At 35.8% G+C, this 25122-nt stretch overlaps 1 protein-coding gene across 2 annotated transcripts; it reads left to right on the plus strand.

The window, feature by feature from the left end:
* The first annotated feature begins 334 nt into the window (after nt 1-334).
* On the plus strand, nt 335-22594 carry Yipf7 (Yip1 domain family, member 7). 2 transcript variants are annotated; one of them, XM_013518067.1, is made up of 6 exons: nt 335-418; nt 1801-1917; nt 7011-7174; nt 14059-14204; nt 17372-17553; nt 22181-22594. In XM_013518067.1, exons 2-6 carry the CDS (start codon nt 1802-1804, stop codon nt 22341-22343), a joined length of 771 nt encoding a protein of 256 aa, XP_013373521.1. In that variant the 5' UTR covers nt 335-418; nt 1801; the 3' UTR covers nt 22344-22594. The 2 variants fall into 2 exon arrangements, with proteins under 2 accessions (XP_013373521.1, XP_013373522.1); XM_013518068.1 differs by lacking the exon at nt 22181-22594 and adding an exon at nt 21832-22154.
* Nucleotides 22595-25122: the final 2528 nt, after the last annotated feature.

Consider the following 25122-nt stretch of genomic DNA (forward strand, 5'->3'; position numbering starts at 1 on the left):
GATTTTTTACTGCATATAATTAGGAAGTCCTATCAGGTTGGACACTACAGAAGTGGAAAGAATGTTGAGCCTATTACTTTCCACTGCTTGCCTCAAATAAATGGTCTTATCTTAAAATTTAATGAACGTACACACAAGGAAACTGAAACTGAATATAATTTTTTCCACATCAAAGTTATGTGTGTACACTGTTTACTGTGTTTGTAAATTATAAAAAGTGTTATAAGACACTGTATTTGGCTTTTGGTAGGCTTTTTTTTTTTTTTTTTGGTTGTAGCATCTGTTCAGGGTGTCAGTGTACAAATTTAGAAAGCTATAAATATAACCATCTCGTCATCTTTTCACCAACTGATTTGCTTTAAATCTCCAAAGTAAAGCTGCACCAGTTGGAGGATCTTTCCACGTGAAATATATAGAGGTATGTATCAAATTCGTCTCATCTTTCTCAGAGACTTGACATTTAAATAAAATATGAAGCTAGATTATGTAATACCATTATTCATATTACATAAAACTTTTCATGTTATGAAAACTTAGTGTAGTCTCCGTGAAATTATTCTCCGTGCTTTATAATAACGTTTTTATGGACTGAGAAGTTATACTATTAAATTTTAAGTTCTCTAAATTATAAGGTGTTAAAAGATTCATTACTCAGTTCTGATTTTAGTTTAAATAATTCATAGCTACTTTCATACACATTTGCTAATGAAAAATCTTGATTTATTAAATCAGATATATGAATTACTGCATCTAATTTTAGAAAAGCTTTCTGTATTTTTACCGACCTGAACAAATTTGATATATTTAACAATTGTTCCTTGAACATTTCTGATTAATGAGACTCTTAGAGTTAAGGCTGCTTATGTAATTTCATTTAGCATTCATAACAGCTAGTGTCGTGTAGATGACTGTAATTATATGGCTTGCTCCTAGTTGCTTCTAAGTAATTTTTTTAAAATAAAAATGTTGTCAAAGAAAAAGGATTGAAATGGTTTTTAGTAATATTTCTTTAATTGAAAAGTATCAATACTTTAATTGCAAAGTATTTTCTAATTGTTATCTAAAGATCCAGGTCACCTTTTTAACCTCATTGTCCTCGTCTCGTTCCCTTTTCACAATTTTCTTCATCTGGTATTCTGGGCCTTAGGCACTAAGTCAAGGCCACGCATTTCTCTCCACTACTAGAAATGAGTACAAACTGTGCAGGTGTAGAGATAAAAAAGAAAGCTTTTCTTTTTCAAACTCAGCCAGGAGCCCAGAATCAGCATCCTGGGAATGTAAAAAAAAAATATTCCGAATACTTATAGATATTTCTACATAGAACTAAGAAATAAATTTGTGTGCTTTGTTTTATTTTATAGAGCAGAAAGGTTGTTAGCAAACTTTAAGACTCCAGGAAAATAAAACTCAAATACAATTATTATTATAACCAGCTCTTTGCCTTAAGGGAAAACTTCATATATGTGTACCAAAGTTTTAAACTTTTTTCTTGAACTACAAAGGATAAATTAGTTGGTAATATTTTAGAATGTTAATTCTTTCAGATAAAAGTCCATTTATTTAGTCACCATCTGAAGATGTGAAAACTTCAGAAAAAGTAGTTGAAGACAACACATTTTGTTAATGACATTCTAACGTGTATTTCCATGTCCTTTCCCCAATATTTAACTTATCTTTTAAAGAAGATCTTTTCTTTGACAGGATTACAGTCAGAATCACAATATCAGTTAATCTTTGTGACTGTTTCCAAAGTATATTGACCTGTGATCTTAGTGAAAAAATATTTTTATTTTTTCTCAGGATGTCAAACTTGGGGCAACTTGACACTGACTTTTACCAATCTAATTATACTATTGATGATCAGGTGCAGAGCTATAATGATGCCATTGCCTATGGAAATCTTTATGGATCTGGGGAGTAAGTATTGTATATTGAGTATATATCCTCCAATTTGATAAGTGTTAATATTATGGTAAAGGATTCCAGATAGAGAGTCTTCCTTGGGAGAAGATGAAGTTCTCTGCAGTATGAGATATTTCTCAGTAAAGTCCCCCCACCAAAATTATAAGAAACAGGGGAGAAATTGATCCAGTTCTAGGTAAGTGTGCTTTATAACTTGAGGACAACTGCTAAGTTAACTTCTTATCTGCTCTTCCAAATAGCACTTGGCAGGGATCCCAAGTATAAGTGCTAGGCAAATAGAAAACTTTCTTTCTACCTAAGTTTTTTTTCAGGACATTGCTTGAAAGCCAGATTTCATTAAATTTAATATGCATTTATGGAGTGTCTGTTTTGTGTCATAAATTATGGATAATTCAAACCCAAAGGTAAGGATGACATCCAGTCTTCCCATCATGAAAGCTAAGATTTTATTTTGGGGAGTTTAAAATATGCATTTAGAAAATATAGGCAATATGTGTTATGCCTACAAAACTGTTATGCTAGAACCAACACAAAATATATTTCAAAACACATTAGTTATTTTCAGTGAAAATTCAACTTAAATATAAAACACGATCTATCACATGTTTATTTAGTATTTGGTGGCAAATACTGTATTTAAGGTGAGGAGACTGATTGAAGTCTGGCTTTTGTATTGATTGTCTTTATGACAATGGGAAGACAAATTCTCTGTGTTCATTTGAGCCATGCTCCTATTAAGAATATCTAGTTTATGGAATGATCATAAATAGTAATTGTGATAATGTGTAGGAAAGTGTGTAACAAATTGATGATTTACATGTGACATAAATATGATTTACAAGAGCAATTGACATTTTATTGTCTGAAATCTCTTAACCTTTTTGTACTTGGTTATACAGTTGCTTTTCTGCCTACTCTTTTGTGGATCTAGGTTAATGGATAGGGAGAAGGGTGAGAACAACTCTTATAGTAACTAATACTGATCTCTTGTTACATGTTAGAAACTAAGTTATATAAATTAACTCACTGGATCCTCAAACAACCTTATGACATAAAATCTATTATTCTCATTTTGCATCTGAGAAACCAGCCACATAAAGAATTAAGAAACCTCTAAGATTTATACATAACAAATAGTGTTAAACTTCTAGTCTGCACTTGCTTGATTAGGTCCTTAGTGAAGGTGAGCATATGATTTAGTGTAACATAAAGACATTTTAGTTTAAAATATGTATTATTGACAATAACATTGGGGTACTAGGAATAGATTGAACATCTTAGACAAATTAGGATGGCTGGTTTCTATATCATTTTAACAAGTCTAGGCCAAATGAACTTATAACAAATATTTCAAATGTATTAATTCTTAAAGGTTATTGTTAAACATGGAAAAGTTACCTTAAGAGCTCGAGATGGAAAGAGTAGTAAATACAATATGCCGTGGGGGACGGGATCATATGTCAACTCTGCCCAGGGAAACGTGGACTTGTTTTCACCAGCTGGTCACTCTTATAAATAAAAGCAGGTAGAGACTGTTTTCACAAGCTTCCTGGTTTCTCTTGATGCACCATGAGACGTCTAAGGGGTAGGGAAAAGGTATGATCTTGGTACAAGTGATAAGGTTAAATATCTGGAATTCTAACTCATTCACATCCTTATTGTGTCCTGTTGTATGGAATCCTAGCAGTAGGGTTGCATTTTATGACTTACACTTTGGAAGATGAAGAAACAATGGAAATATGCTTGAGGTGAGGAGAATAGTATGAGCATTATATTCCAGGATGGTCAATCTAAGTGTATAGCTACAATGGGAAGTATTTAATAGGTTTTTCCACATCTGTTCTCCTGTTTTTTAGAAAAGAACTAGTTGCCTTGAAACATCTATTTATTTTATGCATTCTCTTTCCCAGATGAGATAATTATTTCAGTACTATCTACGTTCTCAGACTAAAGTAAACAAAAAATCCAACAAGAGGCAGACAAAAGTTTTTCCTTAAGCAAAGACTGAGGGACAAACGCTTTCTTCTGCCATTCCACACAACCCAATTTTCATTTCTTTTTTGACTGTCACAGCAACAGTGCCTCAAAATCAAGATGACAAAAGATAGAAATTAAGAAAACCAAATAAAGGGGGCTGGGGATTTAGCTCAGCGGCAAAGCGCCTGCCTGGCAAGCGCAAGGTCGTGAGTTCGGTTCCCGGTACCGGAGAAAAACAAAACAAAAAAAAAAACAAAAAAAAAAAAGAAAAAAAGAAAACCAAATAAAAGAAGCTCATGATTGCACCGACTCAAGACACTGGCCCAGCATGTTTTAGATGCTTATAATTTATGTCCAAGCCTTAACTTGGATGTAGTAACAAATTACAACCCACACTGCGAGCCTCCAAAAGTAGGAAAGCCTGTTAGCTGTGATGGCTTTACAAGGTACATAAAAATGGGGTCAGGCCAGTGATTTACTTGTATACATCAAAGGAACTCCAAATATCTTGTCTCTTATGCATACTGTGAATAGTTCAATTGAAATCCACCCCAAATCAAAATGAGATGACAATCACTCTCGCAAAATCATTAGGAATCCAGAGGATGGTTATACTGACAAAGATATGGAAATATGGGGATCAGGAGAATACTTATAACTAATCAATCAGTTTCTGATTCTCCTTCACCCTCCTGCTCCTCCTTTTCTCTCTTCCTCTTCCTCTCTTCTCCTCCTCTTCCTCATTCTTCAAAGTGAAGGGTACTATTCTGAAAGAAATTCATGACAAGTATCTTTTACAGAAGTAAAATATTTACTTAAGCATTCACTGTAGTTTAGATCACCCCTTGTATTAAGGAACTCTTTGGCACAGCCATTCTAAGTGGTGCTATCTATTATAAAAGCATGATACCAGAACATATGGAACTAGGTTTAGAAAAGTGCTTAAAACTTTGGTTGCTCATAACAGTTTCAGAGGAAAGATCTAAAACATGAGGATTATAAATATTTAGAGAGATTTCCAGGTGGGACTATAGACTATTAATGAGATTATTTTTGTACTGCTTGGGTGTTCTTCATGAAGATGTAATGTTAAATATTATAGCCAATGCATACAAAGTTTAAGTTGCCTGAGATAGAATTTTAAATTAGACAGTTATGAAAGTCAAGAATAGTAAATCTTATAAATAAAACATTTTGAGGGTTTTTCAGGGAAATTTTTAAAATGTGCTTCCTTAAATGGTGAAGAAATTTATAATTATGTTCTTATAATAACACAGTAGAAACCAAGCTCTTGTTGGAGAAGTTTTACTAGATGAAGGAACAAAAAGGAATAGAGGAAAAGTAGGTGACAGGATTTGGTGGTGATGAGCATATGTGTATTTGTAATGCATTTTCCCTTCGGATGTGAGACTAGCACAGAATACCCATGCAAAGTCTTCTAATTTACAGAAGTTGCTTTATGGGCAATGACTGTGACAGCTCTACTTCTTCAAGCTGGTTAGCTGCACCTGTGCAAGATTTAGGATGATGCCAGGCAAGTATATCAATGAAAATCTCATTCAGACACTGGTCCATTGAATCAACTTTATTTGCCTCTTATTTTTCTAGAAAGACATATATTTAAAAATACATATGAGGAGAATTTTACCACCAAGAAGGCATTTAGATTCTTACTTATAATTTGCTTCTACTGTTACTTCTGGTATTGTGCCTATTTTGCTGAAAAAAAGGAAAAAAGATTAGGAGCATGCCACATGGCTAAATGGACAGCTGCGGTAATCAGTAGTTGTTCTGGGGGTTTAAGAAGCACACCTGGTTGCAATACTTAATGAGCTATGGTTCAGTTAGTAATTGATTAAGTGCATGTGTCTCTGCCTATCTCTGTGGATTATTTGCCAAAATAAGTTATTTTCTTGGCAGGTTTACCGAGGTTAAATATGTTATTCTTAGACTTGGTGTTATGATTAATGTTAAAAGGAAATCATTAAAAAACAGTTTTAAAATATATTAGCATAATGAATCACAGGGACTTCCCATATTCAAAATGCTGGATTGTACATTTAGTTTAGGTTAAAGGCCATCAGTAGGAAAAAATCTTAAACTAGTTAATGGGCTATTTTTTGTTTTATTTTCTTCCTACACGTAAAAGTATATATCATGAACAAATACCCTCACACACTCTCCTTCTTTTCCTTTCTTCCTTTCTCTACCTCTAGCAAGATGTAATTTAGAAATATCAATATTTTTCCAACTTTCTCGCACAAATACAAAAACACAGAGCAAAAACACAGTCAAGGAGGTAATATCATGTTTTAGTGAAACTAAATTATGCATTTCTAAAGAGATATTTGGAAGCTAGCAACATAATACACTTACCTAGATCCTCAAGGATGATTCATTTGTATTAATTGGAAATGGCTAGAACCGCACAGTGCAGTTCTTTATAGACAACGTTAAATTTATGCGCTTATTTTTTCCTCTTGAATTGACTGTACTAATAAAATTATTTCAGTTGCTGTTTTTGCGGAGGGACAGGGAGGACACAGTTGGTGACTGCCTATGAACATCTAAAGGAGCTATAACATACAGGGAACAGCTCAGAGAGCCTCAGCCCGGATGCCACACCTGCAGTGTGATGGTGTGATGCTGATCAAATCATTTGGTGCCCACAAGCCTGTTTCTTTTTTTTTGGTTTTCTTCCGCTACCAGGAATCGAACTCATGACACCTCAGGCTAGCCAGGCAGGCGCTGTGCCGCTGAGCTAAATCCCCAGCCCAAGCCTCTGTTTCTTTTTCTGTTAAGTGGGATTCACAAAACAGCTTTGACCTGATAGAGTTTTAATTGGAAAATCTGAGGGCAGTGCCCAGCATACAGTACAAGCTCAGTTTATATTGGTTGGGATACAGCATTCTTCTGGAAGCTTTTTCATAACCAGTTATTTTATTTTTGGGGGGTGAAAGCTAAATTTTAAGTAGGCTATTTCTTGCTTGCATAAATATACATAGAAACTAAGTAAAATCTTATAATAAGGAAAATTGCAGCTTCCTCTCTCAATTTGTCTGGATAACCCTTTACTCAATGTGCAAATATCACCATTTTTCGTTTTCTAGACAACAAGCCGAGGGGCAGCCCCACCCCACCTCTCTTGTTCCTCCGGAGATGCTCACGGCACCCAGTTACCCAGGACAACTCTTTCAGCCAGCGCCCACCTCGGATCACTATTTGCAATCACCTTACAGCGACGGTTTTGATGAAGAGCCTCCTTTGCTAGAAGATAAGTTCAGGAAGTGTTATTAGTGTGTGTAAAGCTGAAAGAATAATAACAGTAATCAACACTTAACGGGTGTTGTCAGCATGCCCTGTGCAGTGTTTATGTGTGATTGTTCAATATAGAACAAGATCTGCCAAACCAAGACCTGCAGACCACTGGAAGTTTGTTATATGAATGTGGAGAAATTTGGACATATGATCGTGCTATTGCTGCAGGCATTAAATGTTTCCTCAGTATTTCTTAAATTTAGACTCCCTGGCCATGTACAGACGATAGTATATCCATCTTTTCACACATTGGTCATATTAAGGCAGCCACCCTTGTCACCTCAGCTAATGAGGCACTTCATAGTAACATATTTTGTTTTCTGCTCTGTTTGCTGGAGGCAAAGGGAATAGTTTCTCAAACTGACATTTGTTTTTGTTGACATGGAGACAAGCCAAGGTTTTTCTTCTCTGAGTCTCATGAGTCCTCATCTCAACTTGGACTGGGGAGATGGAGAAGAACATGGTTCCACTAAATAACACTTCTGTTAGGAAGGAAACCCAGGACTCCTTAGGGGACTTCGACTCATTGCTGTTTAAAAAATCCACCATGTTATATCTGTTGGTTTTGCTTTAAAAGAATGCCAATGTAAAGCTAGAAAGACAAGTGCCAAAACATTAAAAATCAAGTAGATTTCAACTTGGGAGCCAAGCAGGGCCTAACTGCTTCAAGAGCTTTATAAATACAGTTCCTTCATATGTAGACAGTGAAAAGGAATAAGTTAAAATTTCCAATAGACAACCGAAGTACCATTATTTTTCTCTTATGAATGCAAGTGGCCACCCTTTTTTGCCTAAAAATTGTAAAATAGTGAGAGATTTAAACTATTCAGAAAAACAGAGAAAATGTATGATAGATCTGATTCTTTAGAAGCCAATTAAATTTGGGGGCCCATTGTGTTAAACAAGCTCATCTCTTTCATACTGAAATTAATAAACACCGGGAAGTTCTGAGCTATTCTCATTAGACACCTTTCTCGACTCCACCATCTTTGCTTCAAAAAAACTATCAGTTGCCTAATTGTACTCAGGATATACTTTGGAAAATATAAAATTATTTTAAGTCTTTTTTTTTTTTTGTCTTTTCTTCCAGTACCAGGAATCGAACTCACAACCTTGTGCTTGCCAGGCAAGCGCTTTGCCACTGAGCTAAATCCCCAGCCCCTTAAATCTTGTCTTTAAGGCATCACTACTATTAAAATTTGAGATATAACCTTCCAACCTTTATTCTTATTTTCCAGTGAGTGTGTCCTATAGAGAGATAGATAGATAGATAGGTAGATAGGTAATGTACAGACACTTTATTTTTAACTTTCATTTTATTAGTACAAGTTTGCAGTAGGTGAAATTCACATTCCTCCTAGGAGGCAGGCACACATGGATAACAGATCTTGAATCTTCCTTTAATCTTCCCCTTTTCACCCACCTCTGTCCCTGTGTCTCTAGACCTCCTTTCCCATGTTTGTTATTGTTGTTGTATTGTTAGGATTAAGACATCTAATGTTTGCATTTATTGTGGTATTTGGTACATGTACATGGCACACCTTAAAACTTTTTATAATTCCTTTGCCCTATTAGTCTCTTGGACCCCTTCCCACTTGCAAACGATCTAGCTCCCTGTTTACTTTGACCAGTCATTTCTTTTGCTCTTCATTTGCACTTTGCATTCCTCAAATGAGAGTAACTAGATGGTATGTAAGCTTGTGTGTCTGATTTATTACACTTTATGTTTTCCAGGGGTATCCATTTTCCTACCAACGTCTTGAATTTACCCTTCTTTATAGTTGAGTAGTATTCCATTATGTATAGCTACATTTTCTCACAAATACTTTAAGTTAAATACTATTTTTCAATTAATGTATTTATATTTGAATTTTTAAAAATGAACTTGGGTTATATTGTGGATACAAATTTTTATGTTCTTTTCAATTATAGTAATTATTTTAGTAAATGAATTCTTTTCTTTCTTTTCTTTTTTTGTTTTTTTCCGGTGTCGGCAATCAAACTTGCGACCTTGCACTCACCAGGCAGGTGCTGTGCCGCTGAGCTAAATCCCCAGCCCCAGTAAATGAATTCTTCAGAGCCATAATGTGCTACTTAATGTGCTGATTTATAATGGTTTCATAATATTCCATCATACAAAAGTACTATAATTTAGCCACATCTTAAAGGTTCTTCCTTATAAGTAATGACTTGATGAACATCATACTAAAATCAGCATACTAAAACCTATACTGAGTTGGTCCCTGGGATGTGTCTGGAGCAGTGGGATGATTAGGTCTAAGGTACTTATGTCCAACCAATCTCAAAAATGGATTTTCCAATACACCTTCATTAGCATATGTTTTGATATAAAAGAAGAAAATGATGTACTTGTGCTGTATTTCTTAATTATTAGAAAAATTTGAGATTTTTTCCATAACCTTACTATTTTTACTTCTTCATATTTTTCATGTTTTTGGTCAGATTTCCTATAGAAATTTAAAAAGTTTTCCTTCCTCTATTTTAAATAATATTTACATATTAAAGGTGTTAGCCATTGTCTGGAATATGTATTTAAAACATTTTTTCCTAGCTTGTGTCTGTCATCTAATTTTTTTAGAGGCATATGGAAATTTTAATACATTTTCTTTTTTATTTTATGAAAAAATGAAACAAATATTCACAATCAAATAATATGAGAATAATAATAGTTATTACACTATATATCATTATCTTCAAGGTATTCAGTACGAGACATAAACCAAACAGTTTCATACAGAAAAACAGATAATAAAACAAATTTTCTTTTCAATGAACTAAGATAAACTATTACCATAAGTGAAACAAATTAGCATAAATGGAAATATTTTTATAAACATCATATTACAGAGATACCAATTTAATATACTTTAAAATCCAGATTTTTTGAGAAACTTTTCTTTCCAATTGCTTTATTTGTTTAGAGTCTAATTGTCTTGCTCCAAGTAATGCTTCTACCCCCTTGTAGATTCTCCAATTTTAAAAGTATAACTTCCCTTCAGATTTCTGATTCAACAGTATTTTTAGCTTATTATGGGAAATAAAGATCTATCATTATTTTTCTCCATATAATGGCTAATTTTTCCTACAACTTTTCTGGAAATTAATCTTTTCTAGTTATCTAATTTATATTGTATATGGCACTTTTTAGTGGTACAGGGGATCACGTTCAAGGCCTTCCCCCTGACTACATCTCCGGCCCTTTCAATTCATTAATTAGCCAATTAATGAATGAATTACTTGTTGGAAACGGGGTCTCATTAATTATCCAGGCTGGACTCGAACTTGCTATCGTCTTGCCACAGGCTCCTACACTGCTGAGGTCGCAGATGCACACCGCCGCGCCCGGCTACAACACACTCTCATGCATCTTTCTCTGCTTTTCTTCAACTTTGAATGGGAGCTATGTCAGATCCCATTTCATACAGCTCCGGATGAGTTTCTCAATCTTTCCTTTGTAATTACGCCTTCCAAATACTTCTCGAAGAACAAACATCTAATAAAATTTTGCATTTTGAATTTCTGAAATATGTGGAGTTCTGAGCCAGTGCGCTCGTTTTGGGCTGGGTGACCTTGTGAGAGCTGCAAGTCTTACCTGTCCGGATATGAAGAAGCCCTAGCAGGATCAGTAGGATAAGGTGGCAAATGACATTCGCTAGTTTTCATTGAGTACATACAAAAACGGCTTATAAAATTATGAAGCTATAATAATGAACCCCATACACAAAAGTATGTTATTATGAACTTATGTTCATTTATTCATTAAGGACTTTGTAATTTAACGTGTTTGTCTGGTTTTTATGTAGGAATGATAATTTTAGTTATTTGATAATGTACCATCAATATGTGAGCAAATCTATCTTCAATAATAGTTATTTCAAATCTGTCAGGCTAGAAAAAAATGAGTGATATTTCATAACTGGAATTTTGTATCTGTAGCATAGACTGATATTTACATAAATGTCAATGCCACAATTTGCATAGAAAACAAAGATTTTTTATAGCATGCGTCATATACTTTACTAACACTAGATGGCAGCAAAACAATAACTTTTCCGTTCAAATTTCACATTATTTTATATAATAAGGTATTATATTAAGATATCTACAGCTATACTTAAAGTTTCATACACTTATAGTGAATTTGAAAACAAAATATTATGGAGATACATTTCAGTATAAAACATAAAATATATGAAATATAAAATGTTTTCTTACGAAAAATATTGAGGTGTCTGTATTCATTCACTTGTGAGACTCAGCTTGGAAACATGCAAGTGAATCATGCCAGCAAAGAAGTGGTAAAAATTGGTAATTATATTACATAAAACAACCTTTCTCTGAAAGGTTTCTTCAGAAATAATTATGCTTTTCTTCAGGAGAGAGTGATAGTTTAAATTAAAGACTACTTTATTGTGTTAAACACGAAAAATGTAGTTAGCATAAATGAATAAAATTTGAAAAAGAAATAAGCCTTAAGTAAAATTAATTTAAACTACAGCATTTCTCATATTTAAAATTTGTGCTATTTAAAAAACTATATTAGAATTCTAATCTCACTTTAAGCTTGATGAACTGCTCTTATTTTCCAAAGTTTGTATTCATATATACATGTATATATATATGTACGCATGTGAAATAAAACAGGAAGCTCAGAAATTGAAACGTACATGAATTGCTCATTCTTAAATCAACTGGTCAAATTATTTCTTTTCAAGGATGGGATGACGAACATAATGTAAGGTGTGATACAAATTACCCTCCCTGTCCTAGTTTAGATCAGGGCCTAGCTGATTCTGGAAATTTCTGTGTTTTAAAGCAAGATCTCTCCATGATTGTATGCTGTATACAGACTGTCAGCTTTGTGAGGTATTTAAGTGGTACATGCCGTAGGGGGGAAAGTCGAGAGCTAGACATAACTTAGTGAGATGTAGCATGTGTTAGGCTCCAGGTTTAATTCTTAGAACCAAGTCAAATACATAAACCAAAACCAAAACAAAACATTGAAATAGCTGAGTTGTATACAGCATCTCACCAAACAGTATTGCCAAATCCTGCTAAAGCTGAAAGCCACACACAAAAGACTTTGGGAAGATAGTGCTCCACCTGGGATTACTGGGTTCAGCTGAAAAATAGCTACTATGAGATTAGATGCACACTGACCCAACTGCAGCTCCATGGTTAAAAGAATACGCTCTGGAATCGGACTGTCCGATGTGGAAACTGACATTTGCTGTTACTAATTCTGTGACTTTGTTTTTTTTTGTTTTTTCTCCGGTACTGAGAACTGAACTCACGACCTTGTGCTTGCAAGGCAGGCGCTTTGCCGCTGAGCTAAAACCCCAACCCCTAATTCTGTGACTTTGGATGAAGTATTTAACCTTTGAAAACCTCAGCCATCTGATGCATCAAATAGGAATAAAATAACGGAACTAACTTTACTGGACTGTTAGATTGATGCATATAAATCTTGTGGCGTCCATACCTAACATTCAGGAAATGGAAGTTAGTTTTTGTTACAATCCAGTATTTATTGGAGCTCAGCTTCAGTTCTTCCCAGATGTTACTTTACTGTTATTGAAAATTTGAAATGATGGAAAGAAGGGAACATTTGATCGCTGGTTCCCAAACCTTGAGTCATACATATGTCTTACATTTTTTAATTGAATGATTTTTCTTCCTCCAAGATACATCTTCGTTTATCTTTATAGGAGTAAAATAAACTGATGTGATCAAAATTTATCCCTATGTTATGTGGATTTCAGATCGTTATAAAAATAATACAGAAGAAAAGGAATCTAGTAGTGAAGTCTGTGAGGGGCAATCAGATTTCCTTGAAAAGCAGACAGTGAAGGAGCAAAAACTTAGATCTAAATGAGTCTGAGCTCATCGATACTGATTCCACTGATTTTGGATATTTTATTCCAATACCACTACTCAAGGTACTGGGAAAGATTAATTTGTCTTTGGAATTTAATTTTTGATTACCTTGGCCCGGTCTCAGAGTACACTGACTATAAAAACATGTCTGACGTCTTGGTGAGTTGTCCTTCCAGGAAGAGCCTTCTGCTCCTTCGTGAAGCTCTCCCATTTGGCACGAAATCCTTCTTTTCTTTAGGTGGAGTGGAATGAAAATCCCAGACTTAGATCGACGAGTACATGGTAGGGCTAATTGCGAAATTATGCCGTGGTTGGTAAGGCACCATTTCAGAAGTGCTGGCAATCGAAAACATGGGAAGAAGCCCTGTCTAAAGCGGCAATGACAGGCCTGTGGTTTGTTAGCTACAGTATATTTTTAAACCTTGGAATGTGTTTTTCCCAATTTTTAACGAGATTTTAAGTTTATATTCACTGCAAAAATCAGGGAGAAGTTTCCTTGATAGAATTCTTTCTCTAAAGTATTTCTTTTAGCTCATTGATTGGCAACAAAAACTCTTTCAGGTTGTTTTTAGAAGGATTTGCTTGTCATTTTGAGGCAAAGTTTTCCTATGTGGTTCAGGGTGGCCTTGAGCTCACAGCCACCCTGCCTGAGCCTGCCGAGGACTAGGATTACAGGGTGTGCTGCCACGCCCGAACTGTGAAGCATTTTTTATATTGAATTATTTTCTCTTTTTTATTTTGTGAAAAAATATAATAAAATTTCATAACAAAATAATAGAATAACAATAGTACTACCATTTAAAGGCTTTTATATAGAAAAAATTTTAGATTATGAAGATATAATAGAACCAGCAGTTTTAAATGCTAACTAATCAAATACTTGGATCTTTAAAGAATGTATTTTTTTTTCTTATGTTTATATTCTTTTTTTTCATGTTGTAGAACTTGGAATCAATTTTGATCACATATGGCAGAAAACGTTGACAGTGTTAAACCCAATGAAGCCAGCAGATGGCAGCATTATGAACGAGACGGATCTCACGGGGCCCGTCCTTTTCTGCCTAGCCCTGGGAGCCACCCTGTTTCTGGTAATGCGCAGCAGCACAGCCCGGGTTGTGAGCTGGGCCGGGCCAGAGTCAGCTCTGAAGAGAGCCTTGTAGCTAAAGGAGAAATAAATAACGAGGAAAACATGTGGCTTTATATAGTGAAAGTTGCTTAGTTCATGAAACCTTGTCTTTTTTTATTAGCGAGACATACTAACAAACCATGGGGGAAAAACGAAGCTATTACATATGACAACCAATAAAATTTTTAAATTTAAATATAATATCACAACTCAAACCACCAAGTCATAAATTTTCATCCAGTAAGATTCTTTATGTCTTTTCCATTTCTAAGACATAACTGTCATTCTGGAATAGCTGAAGGAAAACATGAATTTAAGCAATATAAAGCATAAGGTTTAGTTCTGTGAGAGTCCTGTTTGACACTGGACGAATTGTTTCACTTTCATCTTTTATTTTCTTTGCTCTAATATGTCTCAAGAGTACTTTTTTTTTTTTTTTTTTTTTTTTGTCTTTTTGAGACAGAGTCTTGCTGTGCAGTTCAGGCTGGCCTTGAGCTCACTTTGCAGCCCAGGCAACAAAGTCTCGAACTCGCAACGATCCTCCTGCCTCAGCCTCCCGAGGGCTGCGATTACAGGTGTGCACCAGGCTTCAAGAGTACTTTTAACATTGTGTGAGATGTAAGATGGGATGCCTTGTTTTGTATGAGGCTACTATGAATAAATTAAAATATAATGGTTACTTATGATTTGTTTAATCAACTTATATATTTCCCCTATAATTTTATTTTTCTGATCCTATGAAGACATTTTCCTCTTGATTTATCTTATCACCCCATACATCTTATGTGTGAGTCTCTTTGATTCTTTCTATTTGGAAGTAATATTAACAGTCTTTCAAATGCTAAAGAAAAACATATTTCCACCTAAGTTTAGAAGGCATTCCATCTCATAGTCTAAAAAAACGTTTCATTAAAAAAGAAAGAAGACCACAAAATGATAAAAAGCCTACAGCTGTATACCAAGAAGAGAATGGTAATAGGTTAAAAATAGAATATGTAATCAAGTTATGTCTAAAAAGTATAGTTTTATTAAGGTGCAAAAAGATAAACTTGGCAAGGGAAATAATATAAAAAATTAGAGATTCCCAGGGAAGCCCTTAAAATAGTGATTCACTTCTCTTCTTCCTCTTTCTTCAATCCCATTCCCATAAAAATAATTTTTGCTAATACAGCTACAATTGTCAAAAGTAGTCTAAAGTATATTTGCAACTAAATAAACTTTCTATTTGTTAATTTTTAATACCAATGAAAATACCCACAGCACTGTAGTTTCTGCATGGTACTATGGCCACCAATCACATATTTGTCTAGTTCAACAGTACTGTGGTAACAACACCACCATAGCGATGGCATCTCATTTCTTTCTTTGAACTACAGCAAATGAAAATATTCTGTAAATCAAACACTATCAACTAGAGTTTTCATTTAGTCTCTAACTTACTTTACTGTCTTTGTTACAGTAATCTGATAATCTTGGATTTAGCTGCTAAGACAAGTAATAGAATAATCAGAAATAATCAATTCAATATATTAACTCATCTTTGTTTTCCCAAGTCACTGGTGCTATAACAGCTATCTGGTTTGTGTTTAGTTTTAGAAAATATTACTGTTACCATCCCATAAAGGGTGGAATTAATCTCAGTAAGATTTCTCTTGAGTGTGTAATGTTAGTTGGAGTTACTTAAATATTTTCTCATGTTTTAAATACAAAGAAATATAGACAAAAAACCTTAACTAACACTAGCTGTTATGTTGCACTTTTTGGCTTCATATTTCTATGCCTTCAATTTCTTTGTTTTCTTTCAGACAAGAGATTTATCTGAATAGCTTAAATTGCTATTGGTTGTGAAATTATGGGGGATATGTTAAAATATGTACTTTATGAAGGTTGGTATATATATATTGAGATATGTATAATTTTTAGGAGGATCTATCTCTATGTATCTATCTATCTATGTATCTATGTATCTATGTATCTATCTATGTATCTATGTATCTATCTATGTATCTATGTATCTATCTATCTATCTATCTATCTCTGTCTCCTCCTGAAACTCCAATGGGATATTAACTGAAATACATTTTAACTCAGTACATTCAGCATTGGGTTAACTCTGCCTTGGAATCTATAATTTCATGGGCTAGTACAGGCATCACACTAGTGAATGCAAAATTAAATCTATAACCAGTATCAAAATCTGTTCATTTTCCTGCAAATGGAAGATTCATAATCACATATGCATTATTTTTATGACTTTTTTATGTATGGGCCATAGAAAAACTTAGAATATTCTGAAAAATTTTGAGCTTAATAAAATAGAACACTTATTTTCTGTTTTAATTCTAAAACTTTGCCAGAATTTGAAGCAGTTATCAAATGACAGTATCACTAATATGCCTTGTAAGTCTACAGGACTAACTTGGATTTTCACTCCTTTATTCCATCATTCAGTTATTCAGCAAACACGAGGAGAAAATATAAACTCTTCTATGACTTGTGTTATGGTTTGTGTCTGGGTGTCCCCCCAATGCCTCATGCGGTCATGGGGCAGGCTTTTAGAGTTTGATTGATTATAGGTGTGAGAGCTGCACCCGCCCTGGGGTGGATAGTTTGCATATGTAAGGGAGAGCAAGAGGCTGCTTCTGGCCATTTCCTCCCTTGTGTGTGTTTTTTCTGGCTTTGCTGTGTTCTGCTGCCATGAGCTGTAGCTCTCTGCCATGTGCCGGTCTGCCTTGTAATCTGCCAAGTATGGACTGAAACCTCCATAAACTGTAAGCGAAATAAACCTTTCCTTCCTTAATTTTGGGCATCAGGTATTTTGTCCCAGCAACAAGAGAAAAGTAACCAAGACCACTTGGAAACTTATAATAAAAGGCATAGCCAGGGCAGTATTTCATCTTTTCTGTTGTGTGCTTGCCCTGAACAAAGTATAGTCAGAATGTTTGTTTTAGAGGTTGGAGTTCATATTACAGGCAGTTACTTTTACTAAAGTCCCATCTCTTAATGATGGTACTATAAAGATGTGCAATAGCATTAAACTGACTCTGAAATAGTCTCTAGTTTGTTGTCATTCTGATCTCCTCTCCGTGTGTTTTGAGTTTACAAACCATTTTCTTTGCCTTGTTTCAGGCAGGAAAAGTCCAGTTTGGTTACGTGTATGGCATGAGTGCCATTGGCTGCCTTGGGATTCATGCCTTACTGAACTTGATGAGTTCTGCAGGGGTGTCCTATGGCTGTGTGGCCAGTGTGCTGGGTTACTGCCTGCTCCCCATGGTCATCCTGTCCAGCTGTGCCATCTTCTGTTCACTGCAGTAAGTGTCCGTGTGCACCAATTGACCTCGCACACACAGTCATCACTCCTGCTTGCCAGACCAGCGCAGAAGTTAAGCTCTTTGTTATTACTTTGGCAAAGCAATTGGGCAACCATGACTATTGAAAGCTCCACATGGATTCAGAAAAGTAGGATGGCTCAGGTGCTATTTCTCTTTCTTTGTCTCTCTCTCTCTCTTTCTTTTTATTTTAAAGAGAAAAGAAAACAAAATAACAAAAACCAAGACAAAAACAAAACAACCCCAAAACAATAAAAATAGTACAGAATTTCAGAACAAGGTGATAGGAAGTTAACAATGGTTGTTATATATTGTTATCTTCGATGAAGTTGCTCAGATTACCAGATGTAAGAATGCAAGATTGATCAAACAATGAAAGAGAATAAAAATAATTTAAAAATTAGAAAGTATAGTGTTTCACTCATTAAGATAGTAGGGATTCAATAATGGTGGTGATAGTGCATATTGCTGTCTTCAAATTATTTGTTCAGATTGCCAGATATAATCTCACAAAACGGGTCAGAAAAAAGAGAAACGTTTAAGCATTAACTGTTGCTTTCCATTTCCAGGATTTAAAACATGAAAGCAGCCTGGTGATGTTTAAAGTTGGCACTTTTATGGTGTCACCTTCTTAGGTATTCACTATTACCATGGGTAATGTAACAAATACAGAAATTGCACTGATTTGATTTTGGAAGTGTCTCCTGTGGGAGGTTGACAAATTGCTTCGACTCCAGACACTCTGCCTTTCAGGCTGAAAGCTCCTATCTTCGCGGGGCTCCTTGCAGTGTAGAATTCCCAGGAACCCTGATGAGTAGATTAATTCTGGAGAGCTTTGTAATATATATGCTCATTGAGTACACTTTTAAAAAATTTTCTTCATTCTCTTAGGCTGTTGATATTTGCAACTCAGAGCTTAACAAGGATACAGTAGATAGAAATTCCTGCAGGGCACTCCCCGGGGATACGCACATCACGACCACTTTAGAAAGAACAAGTGATTACATAGTCCATCGTCACCTGCCCTGTTCTCAGTCCACTTGGAAATAAATATTTACTCTCAGTGCTCATTCTTCCACACCCAAAAGAAAACCTGATTTACATTTTCTTCTTAGATGATATAATTGTTAGGTTATTAATGCTACGCTGGACAGAAGAGTATACAAAGAATTTACCGATACACAGATAAAGAGCTTACAAATTTTAAAAATATATTTATTCTGATCACAAATCATTGTTTTAACCACATTATTGAAAATGACTTAGAAGTGCTATTTTGTTTTGGCGTGGTCTCAGTTTTAAAGTAATACTTTTGAGAACAACTTACAAACAACCCTTACGTTAGCAGTGAGCCCACATTTAATAAAAACGACTGTGTGTTGAACAAAATAAGCCAGGCTCAGAAAGACAAATATTGCACATTTTCCCTAATGTGAGGAATCTGGAAAAAGATGACCAGAAAGTAGAAGGGAGACTTTTACTGGCCAAACAGAAGTGAATAAGGGCTTGGGGAGAGGACTTGGGGCAGGTAACAGGGATGAATATTACCGAAATATACACAATGAACCCTCCACTGTGAAACTGGGGCTTGGAGCAAAGGGGATGATGGGAAAATGATTACAGTATGCTATGCTATGTGCAGATCTGTCCATCCATTTGTATAACCAACATGAACTAATAGAACATGTGAAAAGAAGAATATGGCAGGAAATGGAAACCCCAAATCCATACACATAACATGCGCTTTATTTATTGAGTCTTATCTGTGGAAAGTGTCCACATTTTATGTATTACATTCTTGGGCAATCAGTTTGATTCACCAGACTGTTCAGTACAAAAGTTTAATATGTTAGCATACAGTTTAGTTCTATAATTTCTATTATGTCGGATGCTTTTACAGAAGAACAATACCATGGTCTGCCATTTAGAAATTCTAAATTTTAAGCATTTTCAGTAAATTTGACATTTGGGACATAATAAATGACTTCAGAACATGAGGGGAAAGTAAAAGCTAAAACTCTTGGGTTGGGAAAATCAGAAGTTTGGACTCGTTCATTAGATTTTCATTCTGAAATTACAAAGGAGTGTGTGTCTCATCACTGTGACAAAATACCTGAGAAAATCAACTTACAGGGTATATTAAACAATGATGGCAAACGCTGCTGCCAATCGCCATCCAACAGGAAGGAGGGATCTTTAATACTAGAAGCAGGCACTGAACCTCAGTGGGGACTAGTCTCAGCTTGTTTGGTGCAGTCAGTCAGCTGTTGCCTCAGTTGAGAGAAGGTACTTTTTAAAGTGTACCATGAATCATGTGTCGGGATCAGTGCATTTCACTGAAGTTGTGCAAACATGCTGCTTCAGGTTCCAGCTTTTTAAAAAGTGTCATTGCAGGAAATGGAGCCTGGTTTATGCTTATGATCTTGAGACCAAGATGTAGAGGCCTCAGTGGAAATTATCCAGTTCTGCTCATCCAGGTGGTATTGATTCTGTTTCTCATCTTGACATAATTATGCAGCTGAGTTTGTACCAAGGACCACTACGTTGAGCTCTGAAAATGATAAGGGCTTATTACAGTATTTAAAAGTGATATGCATAGAAAATGGGCTGAGAAATGGCTTCTCCATCGTGACCGGGCTCCATGTCACACCTCACTTCTGGTTCAGCAACTTCTGTCAAATGAAAACACTACAGTATGTCCTCACTCACCTTTTCACCAGCTAGATCACTGTGCAACTTCCGGTTCTTCCCCAAAGTGAAAATGACAGTGAAAGGCAAACATTTTCCGTTAGTTTAGGACACTGAGGCAGCCACTACAGTGCCACTAACAACGCTCTTGGAAAACAGCTTTCACAACTGCTTCAAATGGTGGCAAGAATGACAGGAGAAGTGTGTCGGGTGTGACGAAGAGCATTCTGAGGAGGATTTAAAGGCAATGTGTCTTTTACCGTGACATTTTAAAAAATATAAACATTCATTCTGGTTGTTAAGCTCATCTAAGGAGAAGTTATTCATTTTGACTCGGGGTTTCAGTCCAGGTTCCATTGTCTTTAGTGCTGGTTCCACTGGGCCTGTGGGAAAGCAGATCATGGCGGGGAGGGTAAGGTAAAGCAAAGGTGTTCACATCATGGAGTCCAGGAAGCAAAAAAAGAGAAAAGAAGGACCTGGGTTCCCATTATTCCCTTCAAGGGGCCCCCACACCCAGTGACCCAACTTCCTCCCAGCCAGCCCAGCCTCTTAAGATTCAGTCGTCTCCCAATAGTGCCAATCTGGCGAGCCAGCTTTCAGCACATGGACCTTCGGGGGTATTGAGTATCCAAACCGTAACACGTGATTTAGAAATATTCTATTATATGCGAATGAGCTGTGGGAACGCTAATACTATTAAATTAATCTTTTTAGGCATATTATTATAATATTAAAATAAATAATGTATAACTTTGTATTTTTATTCACATAAACATACATGAAATCACTATGGAAATTATTCCTAATAGTTATTACTCAAACCAATGAAAATAGTATTTATTAGGTGCTTTAAAATATTTTTGTTTTTTAATAATTCAAGGCATTATAAGCTACATGGTAAAATTTTTCAACAGTTTTGATTGGGTTCAATAATTAAAAGTATTTCTGAAAAAAAGGTATTTCTGTACTTATAAGGAGTAAACATAATCCTCAACTTTAGAGTGAAATTAGGATCAAGTGAGGCTGTGTAGTTTGATGGTAGAAAGAATATCTCTATAAGAATACTACGCTAGTTGGGAAATCTTTATTTCATTTTATCAAATAATTTTCGTGCTTTCAAGCTGGACAGTACATAGCTCCTGAGGTTTCTCTGATATTGTATGTCTTATGTTTATAAATAATGAGTTCTATTTTACATGTAAGGAAAGAAATTAATTTTTACCATCTGTGTCTCACTTCGTACTCTCCAAGTTTCTAGACTAAACTGCTTTGTTTATTCATTCTTAAATAATAGATTGTTTCCACATTTAATTTTTTGATGATGCCCATTTGAACAAACCCATTCCAGAATGGATGGATTGCAAAGTTCTGAAACCATGCACATTGGTGTACAAAATGATTATTACTGGGTGCACTGGAAGACAAACAGATGATCTGTGCTTTCCTATTCCATATATTCACTACCGGAATTTTGCTCTCGCTGATAAAACTTGGGGTGTAAATGGGAGGAGGGGGACCCAGTACCCCTACTGGAACATGACTGTTTATTTCTGTTCTCCTGCTATGGGTCAGCTATGAAGACAAGAGCAGAAAGAAAACCTGTGGCAAAAAGAGAAGACTCTAATTGTAGCATACAAGAGAACTTCAGGGTTGAGCTTTGAGCATGACACATAAGAGGGACTGTGGCTAATGCCATGTTTTTACTAATTCTAGTTGTACTGAATGTTTGTCTTTCTGGCAAAAATGACTCAACATTTCCTAACAGGTTGAGGCCATTTTAGTTCACGTTTCACTGGCCTTATTTTATAAATGCAGAAAGTAGTTATAGACATTGTACCAACGACATTTTGGAGGCCACTCTGACTCAGGCATCCTGTTTTCTCCTGATGTAAGAGAATCAACTCCTTTGTGTTCACCACAGGGGTGCCACGGGGACCCTGACAGCCCTGGTTGTCATCGGTTGGTGCAGTCTCTCGGCTTCCAAGATCTTCATTTCGGCCTTGGATATGGAAGGACAACAGCTTCTCGTTGCCTACCCTTGTGCCTTACTTTATGGACTTTTTGCCCTTCTAACAGTTTTCTGAAGAGTGTTGGAGACGGCTTTACAAGATCCTATTTGTTTGCTGTTTGGATTATGCTGAAGTGTATTAGCACTCAGACGTGGTGACATGATTTCTCGTTATTACTGTTGAGAGAATAATAAGCAGAGAGACAAAACAACACTTAAGAATGGTGCTGTAATGCTCTATTTGCTTTGAATCATTGCTTTTCAGCTTGTCACATTACAACATTTTAAAATGTTTTCAAATAAAAAGGGATATACTTGCTACACTGATGAACATTGCTTTTCTCAATAGATGTACTTCTGGGAAGTTATAAGTAAGTGAAACCTTATTCTTACTGTTTAAAAGAAATCTACAGTAAGTCCTTGGAAAACTGCAGAATGCTCAAGCTGTGGACATGTGGTTAAAAAATTGCATATTCAGCCGATTGAGAGATTTCAGGGGTGTGTTATACACGGTTTTATTTATCTAAAGAATCAAAGAACCTCGCATCTTTCAATTGACATACTTAAAGAACTTTTCTTTAGCCCTACTTAGATAACGTGTTGACCTAACAATTTTCAAGCTTTCATTTTCATTTTACTTGGTTTAAAGCCGTGGGCCATTGCTACAATTTCTCCTGTGCATGTATCCTCATAGCCTTGCTATTTTCTTTTAAAATATGATTGTAACTAGAAGAAATCCCACTTAGTTCATGTTCATTATATTGCGCTATCTGAAACGGCAGTACTGCCTTTGGAATTCTAGTGCTTTTTTGTACTAGATTTGTTTCACACTAAGGTTATTACATCACACTTGTTCTCTAGGGATCAAATCTCTAATAAGCACCCTCATTTTTCACTGTAGGTTGACTATAATTTTATTGAAAACTACAAGTATCCAGAAGAGAAGCGCTTCATCTTTCCCCCACCACATCTATCAGTCTATGTAATCTTCATCATGAATGTACTCTGCCTTCCCTCTTTTCATTTTCTTCTCCTCTCCACAGCCAGACCCCACCTGCATAACTATTATCTTCTCATGACCTGTCATTTATATCAGCTCATAAATGCGTTTCAGAGTCTCTTATCTTAAAATTGCAATCGCCATATATGACCCATTTCTCTGTTCCTCTTCCTAGAAAAAGTCCTTAAAAGAGCTGTCACCTCTCCCTCCGCTTTATCACCTCCCATGCCCCCCTTCCTACAGTCCGGTGAAGAATTTATCACCCTATTAGCCAAGATCACTTTCGCTAAACTAGCAACCGCACAGCCTGCGAAATCCAGTGGCCAGCTCTCACTCATTCCGTGTGAACTCTCAGAGACTGGATTTGATTCCTCTTCTCCAGCATTGCCCAGATGCTGTGCTGAAACACTTCGCTTGAGTTCTGGAGCTTCGTGCTCTCTTTTTCTTTCTTTTTTTTTTTACCTTACCCCACTGCTGTCTGCCGCTCAGTTTCCTTGGCTGGACTTTCTTCCCCTTTTCAACTTCATATCTTCTCTATAATTTTTATTTGATAGCTGATATCATTTAATTGCAGAGCTTTAAAATATAACAACTCCAAAATTTCCATGTCTATCTAAGCCTCTTACCTGAGGTCTCCATAAATATAACAAATTTATACTAACACTTCCATTTGATTTTTAATATGATAAGCTAAAATTGTCACTTCTGGAACCAAATCCTTGACCTCCACCCCATCCTGCCTGTTCTTCCGAATATCCTCATTGTTAGCACAAGCACAAATCACCCAGCTGCTCCATGTACAAGTTGGCAGTCTGTTTTGAGTATTCTTATTTTCCCATCAACATCTAGTCTGTCAAGCGTTTAAACCCCAGCATCAAAATACTTATCAAATGTGACCATGCCTCGGGAGCTGCTTCGCAGCTGACATTCCTTCATGTCACTCTCATCTGTTGCCTAATGAAGCAGTTTCCTCCCTGGTGTCCTGCTTCCTTGCTTTCTTATCAGCAAGCTATTTTATAGACAGGAACATGTGTGATCCTTTGACAATATAAACTAATTATTTCATCCATAACCCAAGACTCTTTTATGGCATCCACTCACATTTACATTAAAACTTAGCCTACTTTTATAGCTCAGAATCTTTCTAGTCACATAATGGTCTCAGGAACAGCAGCATTAGCATTCCCTAGAAGCCTGTTAGGATTTCAAAATCTCAGGCTCAGCCCCAGACCTCCTAAATTAGCGTCTGCGTTTTAACAGGATCCCTGATGATCTATATGCACAATAAATTTTGAAAAATGCTAGCCAGGAAGGACTTGCCTGTGTGATATGATCCTGTTTTATCTTCCCCACTACCTCTCCTCATCCTCCCTCGTTCTAGTGCTGCGTCTCCAGTCATAAAGTGTAACAACCTCAGGAGCTCTATACTTAGTTTACCCGCAACGTTCTCTCTTCGGATCTTTCATATTATTCAGGTTTCGGTTTCTATGTTACCTCTTCAGAGAGGGGCTCTTTTTTAGTACATGTTTGCAGTATGTAATGGCTATATACATCATGGGGAGCTGACGCATGTAGTTAAGAAGTCTTAATATATTTTTTGGAAACTTTTTTTATTTTAAATTTAAAGAGAATACTTTTCAAAATTATCTTCCTCTCTCACTACCTCCCTCCCTACTTCCTCCACATCTTAGTCCCTTTCCCTTTTGAAATAGTGTTCCTTTTGCTACAGTACACCGACCCAGCTTTGGTAAGTCTCTCTTATTAACTTACTGCTGGGAAATTATTTAAAACTTATGAAATTACATTATCAGAAATTTATTTATCTAATCCTTTCTTTCTCTCTTGCCCTCTACAA

Source organism: Chinchilla lanigera, unplaced genomic scaffold (genome assembly GCF_000276665.1).
Source record: "Chinchilla lanigera isolate Chin_1 unplaced genomic scaffold, ChiLan1.0 scaffold00042, whole genome shotgun sequence".
Lineage (NCBI taxonomy): Eukaryota > Metazoa > Chordata > Mammalia > Rodentia > Chinchillidae > Chinchilla > Chinchilla lanigera.